The following is a 26,299-nucleotide window of genomic DNA, read 5'->3' as shown; positions in this document are numbered from 1 at the left end:
GGCCTCTCAGCCCAGCATAATTAGGTTTGTCTTGTTTTCTTTTTTTAATAATTGAATTTGAAAGAGCAATGGAAATAAACCAGTGGTGGGATGTGACTTAAAGTGATTAAAGCTCAGCCTGATGCTGAGATGAGCTCACAGCTCTCCTTGGGGTGTTGCTGAGCTGTGCTTGAGGCCAAATGTTCCCCTTAGGAAGGACCAGGGTTTCCCTGTGGTTTTCCACATTTTGGCTGCCATCTATGTAGGAACAAGCACATAAGTAATAATTCTTCTGAGCTGAACATTAAGGCACATTTCTGCATTTTTAGCAGGAAAAATAAAACTCCATGGGAATGATGTGCCTGAAACTATTCCTTGTTTCCATCCCTGTATGAACCTGGGCAGTGCTTTGCACCTGCAGTTGCTGGTTTAAGTAATCCCTGGAAAATGGAGTTGAAATCACTCAGTTCTGAGTATTTGGGAATATGGGAACTTCCCCTCCCTCCCCCTGGTTCTGCATAGAGTTGCCATGGAGACCGTGTTCCGGAGTCCTTGAAAATCCATTGTTTCTCCCAAATAAACACAAAATCTGCAGTGTTAAAGCAGCACGTTTTCCATCATCCCTTTCCTAAGCATTCCTTCATCAGGAACTGTTGTGGCAGAACAAGGAGCAATGGACTCAAAACTGAAAAAGGGGGAATTTGATTTCGATTTAAGGAAGAAATTCTTGCCTGTGAGGGTGGCAAGGCCCTGGCACGGGGTGCCCAGAGCTGCCCCATCCCTGGAAGTGTCCAGGGCCAGGTTGGATTGGGTTTGGAGCAACCTGGGAGCATGGAAGGTGTCCCTGCATGGCAGCAGCTGGAATGGGTTGGGCTTTGAGGTCCCTGCTAACCCAAACCAGTCTGCAAACCTGATGGGCACTTGACATTTTACAGCTGTGCCAGGCCTGGATGCTGGACAAACTGATAATGGGTGTAATTAGCAGCTCCAGGGATTAGCAGGCAGCAACAAATCCAATCCTTGGGAAGCAGGGTGTCCCTTGGGAACTGGGCAAACTGGCCATGCTGGGCAGATGATGGCTTGATAGGGAAGATTGTCATCAGCAAAGCCTCAATGCTCAGGCACCTGCTCAGGGCTGGAATTACCTCCTGGAATTGCTTTTCTTTCCTCCCCTTTTCACTTTAAATACCTAAAAATCCCTCATGGTTTGTTGCTTCCTGCTGGAATCTGGATTCCCCAGCTGACTCAGGGTGTCTGCTTGGCATTTCCTTGGCATTTTCCATCATACCTGTGTGAAACAGATTGGGATCCTTCCTTCCAAGCTGGGAATGTGAGGTGACACATTTTACTCAGGGTCTGGCAGGTCCTAGGCTGGGAATGCTTTTAGCATGTACTACTTGTAGCATGTACTACTAAGTGGAGTTGTTGTTTTACACATGCTTCAGGTATTTGCCCCAGCACACATAGTGGGGTGTGTACATGTGGATAAATGACAATTATTACACTTTTAATTTCTTAATTCCCCTCTGCAGTACTTATATAATGATACCTTATCTTGGAGGCCCAAAGCTGTCTCATTCACAACAAGGAGGTGTACTGCATTTTTTTTTTAAGTTTTCAGTGATACTTTTTAAAGTTTATTTGAATTTTTGGATCTGCTGAGAGATCAATTTGCAAGGCAGGAGAGAATCCTGAGCCAACTTAGGCAAACACAAGTTGCCAGACATTCCTCTGCAATATATTCTGCTTTAGCACAGCCTGAAGGGTGGGCACAAAAGCTCAGTGGTGCTGTGCTTCCAGCATCTTTTTCTTGGCCACTGCCAGGAAAATTGCTCCTTTCTGGAACAATTTGTTGTGTGTGGTGTTTTAAGGTGGGTGCCCCTGGTTAGGGTCAGGCTACCCTGGGGTTATCTCTCTGTTCTTCCCTTGGCTCCCTGATGTTTCTCTGGGGGTAAAGGTTATCTTTTTGTTCTTTGTATCCCTGCTTTGCCACATCCATCTTCTGCTCCACTCAGGCTGTTCTTAAGTGCTCTGCAAGCTCCCATAAAAACCAGCTGGGCTTATCTGGGTGTAATTGTGTTGTTTTGGCTGGGCTCCTCTGGAGCTGCTGGAAATGCCACAGGGATTCCCACAGGCCTGCGAGTGTGGGCTGCACGTGCAGCAACGTGACTGTCAAAGCAACAGGTAAGTAAAGCTTAAAGGTCATCAAGGCACAGGCTGGAATTCTTCACTGGAAACCAGTTCTCCAGCTGAAGGGCCAAGAATTCCCCAAGGAATCAGCCTTTGCCCAGGGTTGGGGTGATTCTCCCTGTCAGGGGAGCTCAGAGGTGGATGTGGCGCCATGGAGGTGTCAAGGACATGGGTTGGAATCTGAAATCTGTCTTGACAGCCTAGAATGTTTATTAAAGCTCCTTAATAGATTAATCCACTTCCCTAAGTTAATTTTTGATTTCTTGTCTGCCCAGAAAAGTGAGAAAAGTGCTTTGTGTCACCCTTATGGTTTGACACCAGGTAGTGCCCCCTCATTGTCATCCCACGACAGGTCAGTGACAAAGAACATCTGTAGGACAAAAAAAAATGTGTTTGAACTTGGAAGCCTCTGCTAAAGCAGATGTTTGGGGGGCTGTAATGGGCACCATGAGACAGGGCTTTAAAATGAAGTGAGCAGATTGAACTATCTGGGTTTGAGTTTCAGCCTCCTCCTGCCCCGTCCTCCCTCCCCCAGCCCTGATTTCAAATTGCACGGTACGGAAACAGGACGGAATGACAATGGTGCTCTTGGAATTATAGGCTGCTTGGCCAGAAGAGCTGGCAGGACAGCAAATGGAAATGTGGAGAAACACAAGCCAGTTCCAACTGGGAGCACTGAGATTCATTTTGCAGCTTGTTTGTACTGCATTAAAATCTTGAGATGTTGGCGTTGTCCGGCCCAAACCTCCCACGTCCTGGGGTGAGGATGGTGTCTTGTCTTTGACAATTCACTGTTGTTTGGGTTATTCTGAGAGCATTAAAAGCAGTTCAGTGTGGGGCCTCACCTGTTGGGTGGGTGTTGTTGAGAAGTGGAAGAAGGTGTTGCTCAGAATATGGCAGCCAAGCTCAGTGTCACTTTTTGGAGCAGAGTGTGTCCACTGGAATTTCCAGTGTGATGGACCACTCTGCTCTGTGCTGTAGCTCCAACCTAGCTGAGATGTTCTCCAGGACTCCAGCCCATCCTGTGAGCTGTTGCAGCAGGAGATGTGGTGTTACCCATTGCACTGGGTCACCCTGCTGCTCCCAGCTCCCATTCCCCAAGGCAGCTCTGGCTTCTCCCAGCTGAGCTCGGAGCCGCTGTGGTCAGGCCGGGTCATGTGGAGAGCGCTGCTCCTCTCTTGGTCAGTCTGACTCACTCTTGGCCAGGCTCTTTGGGAGCTTTGCTTGTGCTGATCTGTTGTTTCTGCCTTATTCCAGATTTGGGAGGAATTTTGTTCATTTGGTGTTTGGAGCAGAGGGTTCTGCAGGTCCTGGTTCCCTGATGGTGCAGTGCTCTAGGAGAGCTGGGACCTACAACCTTTTATCTGTGAGATTGTTTATCTCTTAAAACACCTTTAATGTTTAGAATTTTTTCCTATGGATGCCAAGGAATGTTGCAATTGTGGAATAAAAAACAGCTTATCTGTTTCTCTGGGGATTGGACTGCCATGGAGCCAGTCTGGGAGAACTGGGGGTGTTCATCTGGAGAAGAAAAGGCTCCAGGGAAACCTTAGAGCCCCTTCCTGGGCCTAAAGGGGTTCCAGGAGAGCTGGAGAGGGACTTTGGACAAGGGACAACACCTTTAATGTTAGAAAAAGGTTCTTGGTTGGTTGGGATTGCTGAGATCTGGTGGTGATTTGAGAATTTCATGAAGCTGTGCTGGGGAACAGCACTTTTTCTGTTCATAACCACCAACCTTTGCCCAAAAAAAAAAAAGAAAAGCCTCCAATGTATCTCAGGAATATGGTCTGGAAAACGTTGGCATGTAACCTTTGGGTGAGAGAGGAATCCAGCGGGCTGGGGCAGCAGCTCTGACCAGATTGCTACTTCCCTGTTAGCTCTGATAACAGAACTAGGTCAGTGCTGGGGAGAAGCATTTTCTCACTGGATTCCCTCTGCTGGAATCCTGGGAGAGCCTTGCACTCCTGCTTGTGTTTCCCTTGGGATCACAGCGTGGTCTGGAGCCCTGCTCTTGCCTGCTCCCCATGGGTGTCAGGAGCATCCCTGGGGCTGCTCTGGTGGCTCTGGTGCAGCTCCCAGGGCTGTTGTTCAGGATGTTGCTCTGTCTCTTGGCAGTGGATGGGATACAGCGTGCAAAGAAGCCTCTCTGGTGTTTATTCCAGTGGAAAAGAAAAGGAAGGATTTTTGCAGGGATGATGTGAAAGGCCACGACCTTCTGTGGTCGGCTGCTGGAACGGTGGCGGCGGAGGTGGGAGTGTGTGGGAGGCTTCCCTTTGCTTGTCCAGCAAAAAGCTTCTGTGGTGTCCAACCACCGTGCAACTGCCTCTGCTGGCAGCAAAAGCAGAAGCTGAAATGCAGAGATCACAGAATCCCAGAATGGTTTGGGTTGGAAGGGACCTTAAAGCCTCATCTCCTTCCCCCACCTTCCATGAATGCACCGAGGCATCTGGAATGTTCAATCCCCGCTCTCTTATTTTGTATGCTACTTGCCTTTATGAGATTTTGTCCTGAGTTTTAATCCTTTATTTTTAGCTCCACTTTGCTCTTCTTTTCATTTTAATACCCTTTTTTGTCCAGCCTGTGGTAACATCCCCCAGCACCTCTGTGGTGCCAGCTGCCAGAGGATGCTCTAAAAAATATAAACCCAAAAGAAGAGTTTGGAGTGCAGCAGAACTCCCATTCCTGCTGGTGTCTCCCTTTGCTGGTTCCCCATCACCCTGTGGCTGCTGCTGAATTATTCTGTGTAATGATTTTTGTGTGCATTCATTGCTCTGCCTTTCTGGTAGATGACACAGATTAAATGAAGCCAGACAACGCTCTCAGTTCAGGGTAATGACTTTAACTGCAGCGTCCTTTTGTCACTGCAAATGATGGTCAATGATGTAATGCTGCATGTGGAGATACAGTGGCAGAGTGTGGGAGTGGTAAGATCATCCCAGAGGGGTTTGGCTTGCAAGGGAGATTCAAGCTCATCTCATTCCTCCTCCCTTCCACAAGCAGGTGATTCCCCAAGAAGATGAATTATATATCCCTGGAAATCTTGAAGTGAAAATAGCCCCAGGGGGAGATGTGAGACGAGCACACACAGGTGAACCCTCAGGAAATAACGAGTCCTTGGTGATCCTGGGAGATTTGAGCTCTGCAGGCACTTCTGACTCAAGAGTTCTTCATATTCTGAAGGTTTTCATGTGATCATTTCAGGTTACAGCTCTGAAATCCAGGGTTGTATCAAGTGTTTCACAGGTTGCAGCCAACACCTTGCTCTTGGTCCAGAACAGAAATTTCAGTTTATTCAAAGTTTGGGTTTTGTTACATTTTTGAATGTGCTGGGCTCCCCACTTGAGATATAATCAAATTCCCTGGTAGTTTGTGGTTTAGGTTCCCATCCCAAAATAGAATCTTGCCAGTGGTAGAACAGCTGGAAATTTCAGTATTAAGTTCATATTCCAGCTTTTTGTCTTTAAAATGAAGTGAAATCAGATGGCAGGGTCTTGCTCAACCTAGGCTCAAGTAACCAAAGACTGAAAATAATCTGCACACAAATAAGATGTGTTTTGGAATTGTGACCATCTGTAGTAGTGTTCACCTTTGTTTTAAATAACTCTGAACAGCTGAAAACAACAATTCTGTCAGCAATGGACTGGATATGGATTGATGGGAAAAGGGATCCACAGAGGGAACAGAATTGTGTTTAAAAGCACAGAAACTGCATCAAGGCATTTGTGGCTGTTCCCTTTTTCTGCTGAGCTTTCATGTGAAGCTGTGGGGTGAGCTGAACTGTTTGTGGCCATGTGACATTTCTTCTCCCACTTCCTTCTCTGCCCGAGTCTTGCAAGACTTCAAATCACGAGACTGAGTTCTTTGGTTCCATGGATTCTTGGAGAGGGAGATGAAGTTTTCCAAGAGCATGGAGTGACAGGACAACAGGGAATGGCTTCAAACTGAACCAAGGAAGGTTTAGAGGAGATATTAGGAGAAATTGTTCCCTGTGAGGGTGGTGAGGCCCAGGCTGGCCAGACAAGCTGTGGCTGCTCCATCCTTGGAAATGTCCCAGGCCAGGTTTGATGGGGTTGGAGCAACCTGGGCTGGTGGAAGATGTCCCTGCTCGTGGCAGGGTGAGCTTTAATGCCCCTTCCAACCCAACCCAAACCTTTCTGGGATTTTATTGTACTGATTCCTCCTCCAGCCTTGCTGGTGACAGTGGTGGCAAGGTTTCCCTGGAATAGGTGTGCAGCTGGATGAATGTGTCCCTGTCCCTGGGTCACTGGGAACCCCAGAGCTTGCACAACCAAGGCTCTGGAGTGAAAAAAAAGCCAGAAGGGAAGGATTAGGAAATAACCTGGAGATCTCTGTGCTTTTTCTCAGTGGGTGCAGCTCTGGGCTCAGTCCCTGCTCCCACAGGGGTGGGACAGAGCCATCCTTGCTGTGAGGAGCACGAGGGGATGGAGGTGTTTGAATGGCCTCAAACCCCCTGAAAGCCTCTGCCCTCCCTTCCAGTGTGGCTCTGTGCTTTATTTTTTATATTTATTTTTATATAGGATGTTCAAGGAAGGAATTGGCAGATTCCTTGTGGGCTTTGCTCTGGTGCTTATCTCCATGATGGCCAACTGCTCTGCACATGGCTCTCTCCTGCTCCCAGAGGGAGTTCTCTCCATGTTCTCTCCATGCCAGGGGCACCTTGGAACATCCATGGCCTGGTTTGGCTTTAGGGTTATAATACACTTCCTAGATTTTTTTGGTAAGATTTTTTGTAAGATTTTTTTTTGTGCTCAGATTTTTTTGTACGATTTTTTTTGTAAGATTTTTTTGTGCTCAGATTTTTTTGTACGATTTTTTTTGTAAGATTTTTTTGTGCTCAGAGCTGGTTTGCTGATGAGGCCGCTGAGGCCTCACAGTTGGTATTTGGGAATCCTCTGGGCTGCAGTTTCACCAGTGGGACCATGCCCTGTCCCTGCTGACCCCAGCACCTCCTCCATCCCATAACACCATTCCTAACTGCTGCTGGTGCACTGCCCATAGAACCATGGAATTATTGAGGTTGAAAATACCTTTAAGATCATCAAGTCCAACTATTGACATCTTAATTTTTATTTTTCTTAACCTGCTTCTCATTTTTTAACAATTAAGACTGGACCTTTATTCCAAAGCTCCTCAGCAAGGCTCAGACTGGGACTTTGGGGATTCACCACCAACAGCTGCAACTTTGACTTTTTCCACTTAAGGAAGAGCTTTTTTAGTCCCAAATACCAACCTTTTATAAATGCTGCTCTCCCTATCCACTGGATTTGTATCTCCTCACCCCCCTTAACAGCAGCCTCTGGCTGTCTGACTTCAACTGGCCTTTTATTCCAATGCCTCCCTTTCCAGAAGGGATCACAATCACATGGGCTGAGCAGGATTTTGCCATTAGTGGGGGGTTTTCCTGTAAGTGTTCCCTAGCAGGATGCATTTCCTCTTGCATAAGCAGGCTGCAAACCCTCTGAAGCCACAGAAATCCATCTGTTGGATTCTTGAGACAGATAAATCCTTTATAAACAGGAAAATGGGCAAACTCATGGCAGCTCTTGTGACACATCGTGATGGGAGATCAGAGAGGAGTGGGATGAAAAGTGTCCCTGTGTGAGCATGGCCAGCAGCATCCAGCCTTGCCAGGCTCCTTTCCAAAGCTGCCACAAGGGCTGGGCTCTTCAGAGGGCAGCTGAACCCCAAGTTTTGGTAAAATTCAGCTGGAATTCACTCAGGGAGGGAATAAAGGAGAGGTTTGCTGTGTCCCCACCAAGATGCCGTGTGTGGCCGAGCGGGATCCAGGAGCTCAGCAGCCGTAGATCTGTCAGCACTTCTATTGTGGAGGCCTTTGCAGGGTGTCCAAAGCTTCTGTTTTAATTTTGCTGAGGGTTGTAACTCTGGCAAAATTTAAAGGCCTTTCAGCTCCCAGTCAGGAGGTTTTAAATGCTCTAATTTTGCACTTTACCCCCCCAAAAAATATATTCTGTCTAGCAAGTGGGTAGGGAGTTCCTTAGCCGAGGTTTAACAGCATAGATAATGATCTAATTAATTTCTTTTTTTAATGCTCATGTTCCAAGTCCACTTCCTAAGAGAAACTCCCCAGCACAGCCCCATTAGCCATGGATACACTTCCTTACCCACTTGGGTACTTCCAAAGTCACTTCCCAAGGCTCCCTGAACCACCCAGGCCATCCTTCTGCAAGTGTGATAGAGGCTGAATCAGCCTTTCCTTAGGGTGAATCATCTCAGGTGTCGGTGTCTCACTTGGTAATCCCAAAAGTGGCACAAAAAAGACATGGAGCTGTCAGAGCAGGTCCAGAGGAGGTCACAGAGCTGCTCTGAGGGCTGGAGCCCCTCTGCTCTGGAGCCAGGCTGGGGAGAAGAGAAGGTTCCAGAGAGACCTCAGAGCCCCTTCCAGTGCCTGAAGGGGCTCCAGGAGAGCTGGAGAGGGATTTTGGATAAAGGATGGAATAACAGGACATGAGGGAATGGCTTTAAGACAACAGAGGGTGGATTTAGATGGGATTCTGGGAAGAAATTTCTGACTGTGAAGGTGCTGAGGCCCTGGCTCAGGTTTCCCAGAGAAGCTGTGATGCCCCTGGATCCCTGGCAGTGCCCAAGGCCAGGCTGGGAGCTGTCCCTGCCCATGGCAGGGCGTGGAATTGGGATGGGATCTTTCAGGTTCCTTCCAAACCATCCCATGAATTGGCCAACCCTGGAGCTCCTGCCTGTGACTCTGCTGAGAGAATTTACAGCAACCCAACTGAGCTGTGGATTTTCTTGGAGGAAGAGGAGAAGGATTGAGAAGCAAAGAGGAAACAAAACACTTTTCCCATTTAGGGACAGCCTGTGGCAGGGCTAGGGACTCTTTTGGGGTGCTCAGCTCTCGCTCCCCGCTTTGGGCTTTTCACCTGCTCTCCCTGGTGAGCTGAAAGAGCCACAGTGCTGCTCCTTCCAAGCACAAGCAGCACATTCCCCCCTCTTTCTCCTTGGAGAGCTGCCAGATCAAAATGGCTCTGATCCAACGCCAAGAATCACTCCCTTTGCTATGGAAATGAGCGCTTGGAGGCTGCTCACCATGTGTTGATCACAGAGTTCCTGCTAAGGATGACGAGCTGTAGGTGGGGAAGAGGGCAGGGAAGGTGTGTTCCAACAGATCCCTTTGGAACAAATAAGGATATTTTTGGAGGCAGCTGAACTCTCTGCATTTTTAAAAGGTAATTTATAGAAAACCGAATGATTACCCTTTGCATCAGAGGGTGAAAATGAGGGAAATCAAACAGTAGGATTTTACCATGGGGTAAAGAGTTTCTCTTCTGTTAAAGTGGAAGGGGTGACGGATCCCCAGCATCAGATATTTGAAATTTAATATTTTTTTTCCTGCTGTTCTGGTATTGATCAAGTGAAGAAGTGATACAATTATCCAAGTGATACAAATAATCCTTTGTAACCATCACACCTGAGGAGCCCCATTCCCACCCCCTGGCTCTGTGGGATGTGATTCTGGGCAATTTGCTGTGCTGGCTCAGCACGACAAGTTCAAACCTTCTCTTTCCCTTCTTCCCAGCAATCTGATTTTAATCTGGGTTCACAGCAGGGTGGGAATGTTGCCAGGGGGTGAACACTCCTGGAAATCCACCCTGCACAAAGCAGGAGCCTTTTCCCTGCTCCTGGATGATGAGAAGGGGTGGGAAAGGGCTGAGGTGTCACACTGGGCTTGGGAGAACATTCCCAATATCCTGGGGGTGGCCTGGGGTCACCTGCAGTGGTGGGAGGATGATGGTGCTCACTGCCAGACCTGGCCATGGCCTCAGAGGTTCAGCTGAGCCTTCCCAGCTCTGGGAGGAGCCCTGGGGATGGAATTGTGTGGCAGGGCTGGGAATGAGTCGACACAAATCAGTAACTGGGTGTGGAACTGCATTTTTTATCGTGTGTCTTATCTGAACCTTGAGACTTGAGCATTTCTTGTCATTTGGGCATCTTGGAGTTGAAATTCACCTTTTCTTTGTGTGCATGATTTGGTGAGGCTGGGGTTGTGCTGGAAGTGTCCAAGGCCAGCTTGGATGGGAGTAGTGCAAGGTGTCCTGCCCATGGCAGGGGTGGGACTGGATGAGTTTTAAGGTCCTTTCCAACCCAAACCATGCCATGATTTTGTGCAGTGCTCTCACCTGCTGGCTGGAGCTGGAGAGCAGCTCCTGGTTCCTGATTTCCCATCACTCTCTGGTGTTCCGGGGCGTGTCCAGCCTGGAACAGGCCTTTGATTTGTGCTCTGAGGGAAACAGTTGGCAGAAAGTTCATTACACAATTCCAGTAACTGATGGAAGCAGGGAGGGAGCCCAGGTTCAGCTGCAATAGGACAGAAATCATGAACAATTTCCATATAGCTCTATTCTGTGGACATCTTCAACACCTCAGCTCTTCCCAAAATTTTGCATTTAAAACCTATTTTTTCTTAAACATTCTTAATTCTCTTTAAAATATCAGTATGGCAGAGGTAGTGTGGGGAACCCCTACCTGCTGTCCATGGCTGGGAGTGACCATGGAGCACGAAGGTGTTCAGTGTGTTCCACCCCGCACCTGGCACAGGTGTCCCCACCACAAAACTGACCCCAAATCTGCCTTCTCTGGGCACACTGGCACTGGTACATCCCTGTCCCAGCAGCTGAGCCACCATGGAAGTGACCAATGCCAGTCCCCAGATGGGCTCTGGTGCCAAACAAATGCTCTGCTCCTTCTCACTTCCCTCTGCAGAACTGGAGAGTTTCACTGCAGAGCTGTCTGTTTGCTTAATTGGAACATTTTCCTCCTCTTCAAACACATTCCGTGGCATTTCCCGGCTCTGATGAGCGCTTCCCTGCAGTTATCCTGCTTTTTGTCGTGGTTAATTTTTTATTTCACCTCCCAGACTACAAAACAGCCATCAGCACTCGCTCAGCTCTTCCCTGGGAAGGCTTTGCAGTCACAGACAGCCCTGGGAGCTTTCATCACGTTTGCAGCAGACAGCCTGGGAGCAGGGATTTGGGATGGAACCACATTCCCAGTCTCTCACTCTGGAACACTGCACTGGAGTGAGGAGCTCCAGGGACTGGGCAGTGTTTCCCAGCCTCTCCATGTGCTTGGGGACCTTCTGGGAGGAGAGATAGGAGCTGGACTCTGCTTATTTTTATTTTTTTCCCTTTTTTTTTACTATCCCTAGAGACTGGGACAGAAATATTTTTCCCATATGTAAAAGCAAGATGCTGTATGGAAACTCCTCTTCTGCTCCATCTTCTGAGGGAGAAGGGCTTTTCCCATCATCCCAGTTATAAAAACCCTTTCCCAGATGTGAGGGCTCCATAGGTTGTATCCCTAATCCAAGTGTTGTCCCTGTGTCTTCTCCCAGGTGCTGGAATTTTCCACACCAATTCCCTTTCCCTCTATTCTAACTCCAGCATTCTTGAAAATAATTTTTCTCAAGAAATGCTACAGACACACCAAGTTAATTGGAGTCATTAACTTGTTTCCATTACTCCTTTCTGCCTAGGAAACAAATTTTTTTAGGGTGATTTTGGAGTTAGAAGAAAGAACTGGAAGCTAGGGAACATGTGGAACCACTTCACAGGAACACCGGATTTTGAGAGCTTGCATTTTTATTTACATCTTCTGGACCCTGTCTGACTTGAAAGTAAACAAGTTCAATCCAAGACTAGATTTATCCCTGAAAATATGTGGAGACTTGTCTAAAAACTGCTTTTGGGATTAGGAACTTCCTTTACTGCAGTCAGGGAACAAACACATTTACAGTGGGGAAATTAACGCTTAACTGGCAAATTCTGTAAAAGCCCCCTGGAAATGCAGTTGGGTTGGGCTGGGTGCAAAACAACCTTAAATTTTAGTTAATAAAAGAAGGAAAAGGCAAAGCTGGCTGAGAATTTGGCAGGTCTTGAGATGGAGGTGTCCAAGGTCGGGTTGGATGGGGCTGGGAAGAACTTGGGATGGTGGAAAGCGTCCCTGCCCATGGCAGGGGGTGCAATGGGATAAATGTTATGAAATTGTTATTAAAAAAGGTCTTTGGTGCCAAGAGGATGGTGCCAGACTCTTTCCAGCAGTGCCCAACAACAGGATGAGGAGCAATGGCCATAAACTAAACCAGGTGGAATTCCACCTCACCATGAGGAAGAACCTCTTCCCATGGAGGGTGGCCGAGCACTGGAACCACCCAGGGAGGGATTGGAGTCACCCCACACCCACCTGGATGCATTCCTGTGTCACCTGCCCTGGGTGACCCTGCTGTGGCAGGGGGATCTCCAGAGATCCCTTCCCACCCCAACCATTCTGGGATTCTCCCAACCCAAACCATTCCACGATCCCACGAACAGCGAGCGAATCTCCGTTTCCGCATTGCCGAAAGCGCGGCCGCGGAGCCGCTGAGAACATCCAGCGTTGATCCTTGTCCAGGAATCTCCTGGACAAGCAGCAGGAACATCCCATCCCCTTGCCTGGAACTGACCCTGTCCTTTTGCAGACACCATGAGGCGGGTGGTACGACAGAGCAAATTCCGGCACGTCTTCGGCCAGGCGGTGAAGAACGACCAGTGCTACGACGACATCCGCGTGTCCCGCGTCACCTGGGACAGCTCCTTCTGCGCCGTCAACCCCCGCTTCGTGGCCATCATCGTGGATGCCAGCGGAGGGGGAGCCTTCCTGGTGCTGCCTCTGCACAAGGTAAGAGCTGCTGGAGTGTTTTGGAGTTCCCTGCTCGGCTGTGCTGTCACCGCAGCGCTTTGGGGATGATGAAGGTTGTGGTGACAGCGGGTGCTCGGTGGTGTCGTGTATGAATGTGTTTGATGTCTGTAATCAGCCTGATGCTTTCTGTATACATTAAACACAACAAACAAGCTGTTTGCTTGACTCATCTGAGCTGATACGGCAGGATTTTCCATGTAGAATCGTATTTTAGAAGCCTTTTTATGATCAAGTCTGGTTTTTCTACTGTCAGAGATTCAGCTTTTTTTTTTACCACCTAAATCCAACTGCTCCTTAGAGATTTCAACCAGGAACCACCTGAGCCCAACTTCTCCCTGAGACTTAAACCAGGAACTATCTGAATCCAGCTGCTCCTTGCAGAATTCATTTAGGAACTATCTGAATCCTCCTTAGAGATTTCAACCAGGAACCACCTGAGTCCAACTTCTCCTTGAGACTTAAACCAGGAACTATCTGAATCCAGCTGCTCCTTGCAGAATTCATTTAGGAACTATCTGAACCCAGCTGCTCCTTGCAGATTTAATTTAGGAATACACCTGAGCCCAATTGCTCCTTGCAGCCCCATGTTGGAGGGATGCAAAGGAATGAGCTGGTTTCAAGAAGGGCATTCCTGTTGCCCCTGATCCTGCATGGAAAAGTCACATCCATCTTCTAGAGGAGATTCTTCTCATCTCTTTCTGTATTGCTTAACCAGCAAATTCTTGTGATCAAACGACTTTTTTGTGACATTCTTTTTTCTGTGACCCTCAAACTCCTCTCTTAAGCCTGTGGTTAAGCTGTCCTCAGTCTGTCATCAGTTCCCAGCTCCACTTCCAGCTCTGCCCTGTGGAACACAGAATTAGCGCCCAGGATTCAGCACAACTTCCCTCCCGGCCAGGGCAGAGCCGAGGCAGCGACGTCTCCGTCGTGTTCAGCAAAGCCAAACCCCAACCTCCCAAAATAGCTCAGTTTGCTGCTCTGATGAGCAGCCCTTCGCTGCTTAGGGCTCATCCTCAGGCCACGTGTCCTCCTCCTGCCTGGACCACGCGTGGTGGCACTTGGTGGCACTGCCCTGGGTTAGGAATTCCTCCTTCAGCTGCATCCTGGCACAGATGTTGACAGCTGGGGATGTGCAGCTCTCTTTTCCTCTCTTAAATCCCAATGTTTGGAGCACAAATCTGATGAGGGGGACTGAGGACTCAGCCTGGACAAAAGGAGGCTCAGGGGGGACCCTCTGGTTCTGCACAACTCCCTTACAGGAGGGGACAACCAGGGAGGGTCAGGCTCTGATCCCAGGGAACAGGGACAGACCCAGAGGGAACGGCCTCAAACTGTGCAAAGGGGGTTTTAGATTGGATATTGTGGCAAATTTCTTCATGGAAAAGGTTGTCAGGCATTGGAACAGGCTGCCCTGAGCAGTGATGGAGTCTCCATCCCTGGAGAGATTTAAAAGCTGTGTGGATGTGGCACTTGGGGACATGATGGCCTTGGCAGTGCTGGGGGAACAGTTGGACTCAGTGGTCTCAGAAGGCTTTTCCAACGTTAATGATTCCATGATTCTGTGTTTTCTCAGTCCTTGGCAGAAATTCCTGTTATTTCTGAGTGCCCTTTTTTGCATTTTGAAGTACCATCTTTGTCATTATGTTCACATCCATTCTGTTCTTCCTCCCACCCTCTTATTTATCACTGCCTCGGTGCCCTCAGCTCCATTCCTGCCTTCCACAGGCATTTAAATCCACATCTGAGGAGGTTCCATGGGAAGCTGGAGGAGCTGTGGCCCTCACCCCCAGCCTGACACGTTCTTTTGCAATGCAGTGCTTTGCTGGCTCTGCTCTAACCAGTTCCTGTGTTCCGCATTTATTTTTATAGCCTGGGCTGATGAAATTGTTCCTTTAGTTCCTTCAACACCCTAAATAACATTTGGATTTCTCTTTGAGCCTGTTTAGCACAGATACTTATTAAGCTCCCCGCAGCAAAATCTTTGTTGTTATAGTCAAAAAAAAAAAAAGCAATTTTAAACCATGGGATCGGGCTGATTTTAAAATTGAGCCATAAAAATACACTTGCTGCATTTCTGCAGGGGAAATGTCCCATAACGACATCGCGGCTGCTCAATCCCAGCGCTTTGCGGCTCACTGGGAATTACCTGGGATGTGACTGACCCTTGGGGCGGGAGCACAGAAAAGGGGCGATTTTACTCCTTTTAATGTGCTTTTCTTGCCAATTCTCAGTGACATTACAGGGTTTTGTTATGGCCGGGGTTTATCGGTGCCGGGCTGGAGGCTCCCAGCTCCCTCCGGGCGTTGAGCGGGAGCTCTGGGGGTGTTTTTGGGATATTTTTGGGGTGTTTTTGAGGCGGGATGAGCCCCCCGGGACCCGGCTCCATGTGCTCGGGAGGGGGGGGGGGGCGGACACCGGCGTGAGGGGGAGGCCCCGCCCCTCCGCGCAAGCCCCGCCCCTCCGCGCGCGCGCACCCGCGCTCTCCGCAGCGGCACTGCGGCGGCCGCGGCTTTTTACCTTATATGGTCATGGCAGCGCTCGCGGCCGCCGCGCTGATTGGCGGGGGCGGGGGCGCGGCGCGGCAAGTGCGCGGGAATTAACCCGTGAGCGCGGGAGAGAGTTCAGCCGTGTGTGTGTGTGCGCAGGAGTGAATTAACCCGCGTGTGTGTGTGTGTGGGAGGGAATGAATTAACCCGTGTGTGTGTCTGTGTGTGTGTGTGTGTGTGCGGGAATGAATTAACCCGTGTGTGTGTGTGTGTGTGTGTGTGTGCGGGAATGAATTGTCCCGTGTCTGGTGTGTTGTGTGTGCGGAATGAATTAACCCGTGTGTGTGTGTGCGGGAATTAACCCGTGTGTGTGCGGGAATGAATTAACCCGTGTGTGTGGGAATTAACCCGTGTGTGCGGGAATTAAACCGTGTGTGAGAGCGAGAATTAATAAACCCGTGTGTGTGTGCGGGAATTCATTAACCCGTGAGCGCGGGAGTGAATTAACCCGTGAGCGCGGGAATTCATTAACCCGAATTCATTTCCCCATATGCGGGATATAACCCGTGTGTGTGTCCGAATTAACCCGTGTCACCCACGTCCCCGCCGCGTCCCCAGCTCCCCCGTGCTGCCGCGGGTCTCTCCGTCCCCTTGCACCAATGGCAGACCCAGGGGCTGCATCCTCTTCCCTCCCTGCATCCTCTTTCCATCCGCGGAGCAGCGCGGCCGAGCCGGCTTTGCCGCCTGTGGAAATGCTTTGTGTGAGCTTCCTGTTTTCCTGCACGCACATGTGCAGGGGCTTTGCCAGGAATCGCCATTCCCATGCTCCGGCAGGAGCTGCTGAGCATCGGACAATCTGAATTCCCACAGGTTGCTCGGTCTGGGGGTTTGGCCTCTGTTGGAATGAGCCACATAGTTTGGGAAAGCTGTAATTCCTCCCGGTCAGGGTTGTGGAGGTGATAAGAGTCAGGATAATCAGCGTTATTAGGGAAGGAGCTGGAAACTTCACTGCTTGTTCTGGGCTGTGGTTGGAGAGTTGGTTTTCTCTGAGGGAAAGCTCTGAGTACACAGGGAAGGTACCAGATAAGAATTCCCTGCATTTCCTGATATGTTGGGCAAGATGACTTGGAAACACCTGGATTCAAGGGGTGGTTCTGATGCTGGATGTGTGCTCCAGCAGAACTAGAGAAAAATTTCTTTTTTCCCATCCTCCAAAACTCTTTGCAGTTTTTATATCTGCACAGAAAAACCTGCTGCAAATGTTCCTTTTTGTTTGAGTTCACGCAGAAGGATCCATTCAGCCACGAGCTGTGTTACATAAGGCTTTTACCAGAGGTTTATTCAGTCCCTTTTGGATATAGCTTTAATTAGATTTTTTCCATTTTCCTGATCCCTTCCTGCACCCCCTTCCCAGCAGGATCTGGGATCAGATGGTGCCCTCAGAGGCAATTAGCATGTGGGTGGGGGCGTGCACACCTCGGGAATGATCTCCTCCAAGGAATATGTTGTTCTGCAAGTGACAGGCCTTGGTGTTCATCCATGAGAGCTGTTCAGCAGCTCTTCCCAATTCCTATTCCACCAGGAAGGATTTGAGGGAAAGAAAATCATCATTTTCTGAACTGTGTGTAGAATAAAACCAGGAGGTTTTTGCTGTGATGGGTTTATTTGAGCCTTTCCTGCCATTTTAGGGGGAGTGTGATGGATTTTGTCCTTTTATTTCACCTTGGATTTTTCTCTATAAAAATAAGTTTCTATTTATCACTGTCAGCTTGATTCCAATGGATCATCAGGTTCTAATGCAGTAGGGAAGAGAGGGCAGCAGAGGGGCTAATGGATCTCATTCCTCCAGGGAAAAAAAGCAGCAAATTCCATCCCCTGTCTTACAGCCAGAGGTTTGTACAAATATCTCTGCATTTTTAAGGTTTTGTCCAGTAATAAAAATTGAAGTTTTACTTGATGGAGCCCTGGATCATTTGTTCCCAGCTCATGGGGATGATTTTTGTGGATCTTTGTCTCCTTGCCCAGCAGCTCTGCTCTCTCTGGGTGGATGCTCATCCTCTGAACAGCAGCAGGATTTTCCCACTTTATCCAGATCCCTCAGTTTCTGGGATACTCATTGGCTTTCCTGCAGTTGGGAAGGAGCAGGGGGATGAACTGCTTTGGAAATTATATTTTAGAGAGGGGAAAAAACCCTGACTCTGTCCTTTTTAATTGTAATGTCATTTCTGGGACAGATATCCATGGAAATGCTGGAGCTGTGCTGAGATTTTGCAGGTTGGGTTGGTTGTGAGGGCTGTTTGTGTTGGTTTTTGGGATTTTTTAAATTTTTTTTAAAAGCCAACACGTGTCCATTCTGTGGCAGCCTGGGATGGAATCACAGAATCATGGAATCCTTGAGGTTGGCAAAGCCCTCCAAGCTCATCAAGTCCAACCTTTGAGCAAGTGAACCACATCACAAAATGCCCCAACTTTTTGTGTTTTAACATTTCCAGGGATGGTGACTCCCCCACTTCCACGCTTGCCCACCCTTCCAGTGTGGAAATTTTCCCCAATATCCAATGTCACAGCCCTGCAGCTGCCAAGGTGCCAACAGGAGCACTGCTGGGGGATTCTTGGAGAGCACAGTGCCCTCTTATTGCCTGACTTTCCCGTGGATCTTTAGGGAATAACACTTCCTAATCTTCCAGATTAGTTCAGGATGCCTGATGGCTGCTGGGCATGGGCAGGAATTTCCATTTATTTCACCCCCAATTTTCTCCCAGTTGCCTCCTCCAGGCCCAGCTGCTGCAGCCAGAGATGGAGGCTCAGTGCTCAGAAGTTCTCTGGATAAAATTCAGGAGGTTTTTTTTTTGAGGAAAACCCACAATTTAAAGAAAAGAGGAGTATTTTCTCTAGCAGAGAAAAGGTGCAGGGGGTTGGGGTTTCAAACTTTGCAGTTGTGACCTGATTTCCTTCCTCAAACTTGTGCAGAGTGAGGGGGGGGAGCTGCTTTGGCTTGTGCAACTCGATGCCACTTCCCTAATTTAAATGGAGATTTCAAGGAGCACAGCCATGGGCTGGGGAAGCAGCTGTTCTCCCTGATATTTTTACCATAATCCATGAGCTGTTTCCTGCCACCAAATGCCCTTTTCTGGCAGAGAAACGATCACAAGACACTCAAATTAATTCATAAAACTCCCACTTTTAGGAACACTTTTCTTGTGTTGCTTATCCATCCCTTTTGGATTTAATCATAATTTTTTTTCTTCTCATCTGTCACTTTTTTCTTGGTCTGTGTTTAGTATTTCTATGATTTAACTTTTATTTTTTATTTAATCTGGAATACATTAGATACATTAAAATTTAATTTTAATAATTAAAATTAATTTAATAAGAAAAATTTGCCCCTTGCTGAAACACCTAAATATTGAGTGTGTATTCAGTCAACACCAACTTTATGAAAAAATCCTCAAATTCACCTTTTTGACCAACATTTTATAAAATACAACTCCAGATTTCAAAAGTTACCAGGGATGTGTCAAACCACAACCCCGGTGAATTATGAGAAGGATTGAATTTCTTGAAGTTAATTTAATCCTCAAATTCACCTTTTTGACCAACATTTTATAAAATAAACTCCAAATTTCAAAAGTTACCAGGGATGTGTCAAACCACAACCCCGGTGGATTATGAGCAGGATTGAATTTCTTGAAGTTAATTTTAAGCTGTGTATCAGCACTCGAGATTTATTTTAAATCCTCTCCTAATTATAAGATTACATTTTCCAAATAAATAAATAAATAAATCCCCAAACCTGGGAGCATTAGGGTAGCATGGAAACACACCCAGCTGCCAAACCTCGTGGTGTCCTGATTGCAAAATAATTGTGTTGAAAACCATGAGATTGGTGATTTTTGCAACCTGGTGGTTTTTTATAACCCTAGTGCAGCTTTCCCTTTTGGCAAATCCCTTAAAATCCTGATTTTTCTGAGCACAGTGCAGTGCTGGGAATTGGGGTTCCCTGCTCCAGGGGGCAGAATCTGATGGAGGAATCACCGGGAGGAGGAACGCAATGGATGGAATTCGCAAAAGCGATGCTGAGAGGCGGTAAAACACATCCCTGAGCTCCAAGCTGCTCATTGCTCACTCTGAGGGGTCACTATTGGAATATGATCCCAATATAACCAGTTAGATGGTGCCTGGGCCAGTTCTGACCCTCGCTGCTGGGCCAAAGGCAGCACTGTGGTGCTTTACCCCAGAGATACCTTGGCTGCTGGAGATTGCAGCAGGGCACTGGTGGAAGTCCAGGCTTGTCAGGACTCCGTTTACCTCAGGAGAGAGAGCTTCTGGCGATGGTGAAGAGATGAAGGAGAGGATTCTGCTGGAGGGTTGCCAGATGTTTATTCCATGGTTACAGAGATGTCTGCACCGGGGCAACTGCTGCTGACAGAATCCCAGCCTCATGGTCTGATTTACCTTATAAGCTCAGGGACAGGGGAAGGGACAGGTGAGTTACCAACCAGGTGAAGGGGGCAGGGTCTCAAGGGAGGATGACACTTAGACAGGCCAATGACCTCCGGGCATAGGGGTATCTTTTGAATCTGACTAATCACACGACGCCTTGCTGGAATCTTAAGCCTGATTGACAGGGCACACTCAGCAAGGGTGAAGGGAAGGGGTATAGGCACACCTGGGAAGGGACCCGGAAGTTTAAAACAGGACATTGCAACACACCGGTCACCCCTGGGTGCTGCTGGGGGTGGCTGTGCTGTGCTGTCCCCTGGGGGGTGACAGGGCTCTGCTGGTGGTGCTGCTGACGAGGGGCGGATGCGGCGCCGAGCTCTCGAACGTGCTCAGGAAGACGCCGCGGTTTCCTCTCCTCTGCAGAGACCGTTGGGTGCTCTGACCGCAGGCAGGAGCTTCTCCCTGCGGCTGGAGCTCCTGCTCGCCCTGCTGGGGCCTCCTGCAGCACTTTTATGTCCTTATTTAGGCTCGTTTTGGGGTTTGCTGCTCGTTTTTGTACATCCCCAGAGGCGGCCCAGGAAGGGCCGGGCGTGGCGTTGGGGCTCTGGGCTGGGTGACAGGGTGGGGATTGCTCACAGGTGGGGTCATCTTGGGGGGCTTTGCAACCTGAATGATCCTGGGGTTATTCCTGAATGATTCTGGGATTATTCCTGAATGATTCTGGGGTTATTCCTGAATGATTCTGGGATTATTCCTGAATGATTCTGGGGTTATTCCTGAATGATTCTGGGATTATTCCTGAATTATTCTGGGGTTATTCCTGAATGATTCTGGGGTTATTTCCAACCTGAATGATTCTGGGGTTATTCCTGAATGATTCTGGGATAATTTCCAACCTGAATGATTCTGGGATTATTCCTGAATTATTCTGGGATTATTTCCAACCTGAATGATTCTGGGATTATTCCTGAATGATTCTGGGATTATTTCCAACCTGAATGATTCTGGGGTTATTCCTGAATGATTCTGGGATTATTCCTGAATGATTCTGGGATTATTTCCAACCTGAATGATTCTGGGATTATTTCCAACCTGAATGATTCTGGGATAGTTTCCAACCTGAATTATTCTGGAATAATTTCCAACCTGAATGATTCTGGGATTATTCCTGAATGATTCTGGGGTTATTTCCAACCTGAATGATTCTGGGATTATTCCTGAATTATTCTGGGGTTATTCCTGGTGAGCAGCAGAGTCTCTCCTCTCAATCCCAAGTGAAGATGTTGATGCCCCTGGGCTCTTCATCTCCCTGGGATTGTCTTCCTCTGCCAGATCCCAGGGAGATGCTGTGTGGGACATCTCCTGCTCTGCTTTGTCCTCTCTCCCTTGGTTTGATAATTCTTTGTGGATAAACAAGCTTTTAAACAATGGCTTTCAGACAAGAGAGGGTAGATTTAGATGGGGTTCTGGGAAGAAACTCCTGATTGTGAAGGTGGTGAGGCCCTTGCACAGGTTTCCCAGAGAAGCTGTGATGCCCCTGGATCCCTGGCAGTGCCCAAGGCCAGGCTGGATGGAGCTTAGATGGTGGAAGGTGGAAGGATGATCTTTAAGGTCCTTCCAGCCCAGCCCCTTCCATGATTCTGGAAGTTCTGCTCCTCATGGAAGTGCAGGATCCTGGTGTAGTGTCCGGTTTTCGGCTGTTTGGGTGGCCTGGAAAGGCCCGGGGTGGCCTTGGGGCAGCCCACGTTTCAAAGGACGAGAAGAGGCTTCAGTTCTTTTCTCGGTCTCGGTGTTTATTAATTGTTTATCTAAAAGATTTTCTCTCGGCCCGACAGAGCTCTGCTCAGCAGCCAGCCATGAGCACACTCCCTGCCCTCCGGGCGGTCACCTATCTTTATACCCAAAGTTACGTGTACAATATTTATCATTTTTCCCCAATACCTTTCACCCTTATTGCCCAGTGCACTTTTAGTAATGACCAATCCCAAAGTGCCACCATCACCACAGAAGATGGAGGAGAAGAAGAAGAAGGAGAAGGACAGGACACGCCCCAATTCCTCCATCTTACTTCTCTAAACCCCCCTGTACAGAAATCCTAAACCCTGTGTTTCACTCTCTAATTAACTGATCCCTTCACCATTCACCCCGGTGAAATCCTCCTGTCCTCATACAGGTGTCGTCTCCTGTGTAGGATCAAAGTCCAGCCACCAGACACTTCTGGAACATTCCAGGACTCCCGAGCCCCCCAAGGGTGCTCTCGGTGACACCTCAGTCCTGAGGTGCTGAGATCCCACAGTGTAGGAGCCAAGCTCCATCTCAGGTGCTGGGAAGCAGCTCCTGGGTGTCACTGCTGTCACAGGCTCTTGGCTGCTCCTGCTCAGCCTGTGCAGATTCATCATGGTCAAAACTGAAAGGTGAAGTTTGGGGTTTAATTTGCTGAAATTAATTTTTTTTTAATTTTTTTTGCATCCCCACAGTAATAAATGACTGTAAAAGCCCAAAACTGAGCTGACAAGTGCTTGTGCAGCCTGGAAATTGTTACCAGGAGCTCCTCCTGGAGGATCCCACTGATTCCTGCCAGGGAGCCAGAACAGGCAGTCCCTGACATTTTGCATTATTATTCCTATTTTTCCTGTATTTGTCTGTGGCCTGTCATGTGCCTTCTGCAGTTCATGTGCTCTGCATGGTTCTCCTTTTAATTGGGTAAATTAAAATGGATGAATTCTACATGGCAGTTGGGTGTATTAATTTTTTAAATCCTATTTCACATTATGGCATCCAAGAGGGATTACACAGGCTTTAATTTTTGAATGGCAGGTTTATGGCTTTTCATCTACAACTCTTCCCCTTTTAATAATTCCAAAAGCAGCTGAATCACTGAGTCTTTTATTTTTGAAGCCTAAATTTGGCTTTTAGTGGGATTTTTTTTGGGATCAATATCTTGTTTTGCTGTTTGTGGAGGGCTCCAGGTCAGTCATCCTCTAAAGCCAATGTCCAGCATTATTCTGGTTATCAGCCTTGAATAGGAGGGTGGGAGGCATAAATTAAGGAATGTCACCTCCAAGGTTGGGGAATGTTCCCATCCAATGGCACAAGTGAAATTCCAACCATTTCTTCTGCATGTTTAAGCACAAAAGGAGACGACCCCATCCCAGACCTCTCCCTGCTGCTTCTCTTCTCCCATCACTCATCATGAAAAGGTGAAACAAAACCCCATGGAGCAGCACCAGGGGTGAGGCTGTGGAAGTGGAGGAGTTTCCTCCTCACCCTGCTGTTATTGCTGTGCATCTTCAGCATTGTAACTATTGCCCAAGAGAGAGGAGGATGATGAGGGTGATTTTCCTTTTCCTTCTTTGTGGGATCAGGTCCTTCAGGGGCTCCTCAGCAAAACGTAGACCCAGGGGCAGAATTGGTGTTTCAGCATCGCTGGATTTGTGCCAGTTCAGGTTTAGGTGGCTCATTAGCTCATTTTCTTGGAAGTGTTATCCCTGTAGGGAGCTTGGCATTGGTGGCCCCGGTCCTCTGGCCATGGAGAGCTTGGTGTGGCTGTCACAGTCCATGCTGGCAACTTTTGTTCCTCAAAACAAATTTTCCTTTGCTCAACTGCATCCTAAAATCTTCCCAACCAAGCAAAATCCTTCTGTTTTAGGAAACCAAGCAGACCTGGTGAATTCAGTGACCAGCAATGCCCTCCAATGACATTTTTAGCTTGGTTGTCTTCAGCCATCTCCATTGGGAAGCAGATGAAACCAGAGCTTTGCTCTTCCCAGAAGGTTGGGGTGGAAAAAGGGATGGTGTGGCAGCAGGTGCTGAGATGTGGGGTCACAGCCCAGCTGTGCTGGATCTCTGAACCCTTTCCTTTGCTCCATGGGGAGCTTCCAGCTCATTGATGCTGGAGAAGAGCTGCTGGTCTGTTCCTCTGCTGATCCACGAGTTCAGATCTCATGGAACTGTGGATGTGAAAGAGCAAACAGAGGGTTGGGAAGCACCTTCCTTCAGGATATCACAGCTCTCTTTCTTCTTCTTCCCTCCAGACAGGCAGGATTGACAAGTCCTACCCCACAGTGTGTGGGCACACGGGGCCGGTGCTGGACATCGACTGGTGTCCCCACAATGACCAGGTCATCGCCAGCGGCTCCGAGGACTGCACTGTCATGGTGAGTGTCCCTTCTGGGGTGGGCTTTGCTCCTGCTCCAAAGGACTCTGGAATCCCTGGAGGTGTCTCCAGGAACCTTCTGTTCCAAGGTGAGGTGAGGGCAGAGTGGTCGTGGAAAGGTTTGGGTTGGAAGGAACTTAAAGCTCATCCCATTCCAACACCTTCCATGGACCAGGTTGCTCCAAGCCCTGTCCAGCCTGGCCTGGGACACTTCCAACATGTGCCAGGGCCTCACCACTCTCACAGGGAAGAATTTTTTTTCCATTTTTCCTTCTCCTGGGCATTTGTTTGATTGGGAAGAGGAATGAGAGTGCCGGTCTGTGGTGAGGTGCTCTGATTTGTTGAGCTGTGAGAAGACAGCTGGTTCCTTACCTCAGATATCCCAATGGGTGTGGAGGTGTGTGTTGGGAAGAGGTAGGGATTGAAAGGGAATGAGGTTGGGAAGAGGAAGGGATTGGAAGGGAATGAGCCCAGCTCACTGGTAGGAGCAGGGCATGGATGTGAGGAGCCCAGGGATCCAGGGTTGGAAGGTTCCAAGATTCCTTCAAGATTTAAGGAAGTGAAATTTTCCCTCTATCTCCAAGTTTTGAGCAGATGTCAAAATGTCTTTTTTAAATAAATAAATAAAAATAATTTCACAAATTCTGCACCTGCCAGCCTTGGATTTAGACCTGTTCTAAGTCAGTGATGGCCCAGCCGGGCTCGCTCCGTGACGGATGTGGAATCCCACGTATGCAAACACAGCAGAATAAGTGAAAGAAAATCCTTGGAAGATGAAATAATGCCAAATAACTCCAGGGATCTTTGGCCATATTTAGAAATGCTGTAGGCTGAATGTTATATTGAAATCTTATTATAGATCATGTCAGATAAATTCTTTTGCTTCTGTTCATCGTTAAAATGTTTGGGAGGGGATTCATCCCAAGAGGCTTTTCCTGGGACAGCTCTTGCCTGTGATCTCTCAGTCTTGGAAGCTGAAACATGTTAACAAAATGGGCTATATTTAATATTAAACAAAACAACAACTTCTGTGTTAGCAACTCTCACTACTGGGCTGGAACGGAGCTTTGGAAGGATGCAGGAATGTTTCTCCAACCAGAATGGAGAAGGGCTGCACATTGGGAATGTTTGTGAAATGTGAGCATCAGTGAAGGGCCAGAGCTGCCTCCTTGGAGGCAAAATAAGTCTGTAATCCAAGTGCAATGAGAAATATGTTGGGAGGCTCCAAAGGGACTGAATTGTGGAGAAAAACTGACAGAGTTCAGCTGCAAGTTGTCCAAGTGGACAAACTCTCTCCCTCCCAAACCATCCCAAACCCACTGTGTCCCTCACACCATCCTGATGGGGACACAAACTGCAGGGATCTGCACCTCCTGCTGGACTCTGGGGGTTCTCCACACATCCCAAGGTGGGGATGAGCTTCCCATCCATCCCTGGAGGCAGGAACCGTGTGGGAAGGAGGGTGGAGCAGGGTTGGGTGGAGCCCTCTGGGGGTTTTGTGTTTGGTGTGACCTGTGTGGAGTGGAAGGGGAAATAGGTGAGTCCTTGCTGCACTTCCAGGGTCAGGGATGTGCTGGGTTGTGTTAGCTGGAGGTTTGGAATGGGAAGTGATGGATCCCAAGTCGTTCAGGACAGTTGGGAACTGCACATCCCAAAGAACACCCCTGGCTTGGACTTTTGGCAGTGAGCTAATGAGCTTTCCCTAATTTTAATTGCTTTTCTGGCCTGGCATGGACAGTTCAGTGTCCTTTTTTTTTTCCTGGAGAAAGGGTTTGTGTTCTGATTCCTGGGCAGAATAAACCCAGGGAGCTTTGCAGGACACGAGGCTGCTCGTGGGCTCTGAGCTCTGCTGGGGGGAGGCACAGAAAGTGACGTGGGGGATTCTGTGCAATTCCAGCTGCTGGGGAAAAAATCCTGCTTCTTAAAGACCATCTGTGCCCTGGCACTCAGGGATTTAGGATCTCACAAGAAATCTCAGCTACGTCAGCCAGACGTGTATTGAGGGGGGAGAGCGTGGATTTGGGATGGTGTGAGGGAGAAAATGGGGATTTGGGGTGGTGTGAGGGAGAAAATGGGGATTTGGGGTGGTATTGAGGGGGAGAATGTGGATTTGGGGTGGTATTGAGGGGGAGAATGTGGATTTGGGGTGGTATTGAGGGGGAGAATGTGGATTTGGGATGATCTGAGGGAAGGAACATGGATTTGGGACTGTGTGAGGGAGAGAGTGTAGATTTGGGATGGTGTTGAGGGATAGAACATGAATTTGGGGTGGTATTGAAGGATAGAATATGGATTTGGGGATGGTGTTGAGGGA

The 26,299-nt window shown here is 48.4% G+C and overlaps 1 protein-coding gene across 2 annotated transcripts in view; it reads left to right on the top strand.

Annotated features, from left to right (window-relative positions):
• CORO1C (coronin 1C) overlaps window positions 1-26,299 on the top strand; it is a 40,682-nt gene that overhangs the window by 3,817 nt on the left and 10,566 nt on the right. For both annotated transcript variants that reach the window (XM_064726520.1, XM_064726522.1), the window contains exons 2-3: window positions 12,680-12,879; window positions 23,864-23,986. In XM_064726520.1, coding sequence (XP_064582590.1) covers window positions 12,685-12,879; window positions 23,864-23,986 — 318 coding nt within the window. In that variant the 5' untranslated portion in view covers window positions 12,680-12,684. The remainder of the gene's footprint in view (window positions 1-12,679; window positions 12,880-23,863; window positions 23,987-26,299) is intronic.

Source organism: Zonotrichia leucophrys, chromosome 15, assembly GCF_028769735.1.
Source record: "Zonotrichia leucophrys gambelii isolate GWCS_2022_RI chromosome 15, RI_Zleu_2.0, whole genome shotgun sequence".
NCBI classification, from domain to species: Eukaryota; Metazoa; Chordata; class Aves; order Passeriformes; family Passerellidae; genus Zonotrichia; species Zonotrichia leucophrys.
Note: the sequence above shows the minus strand (reverse complement) of the source record. Positions and strands in the feature narration are given on the sequence as shown.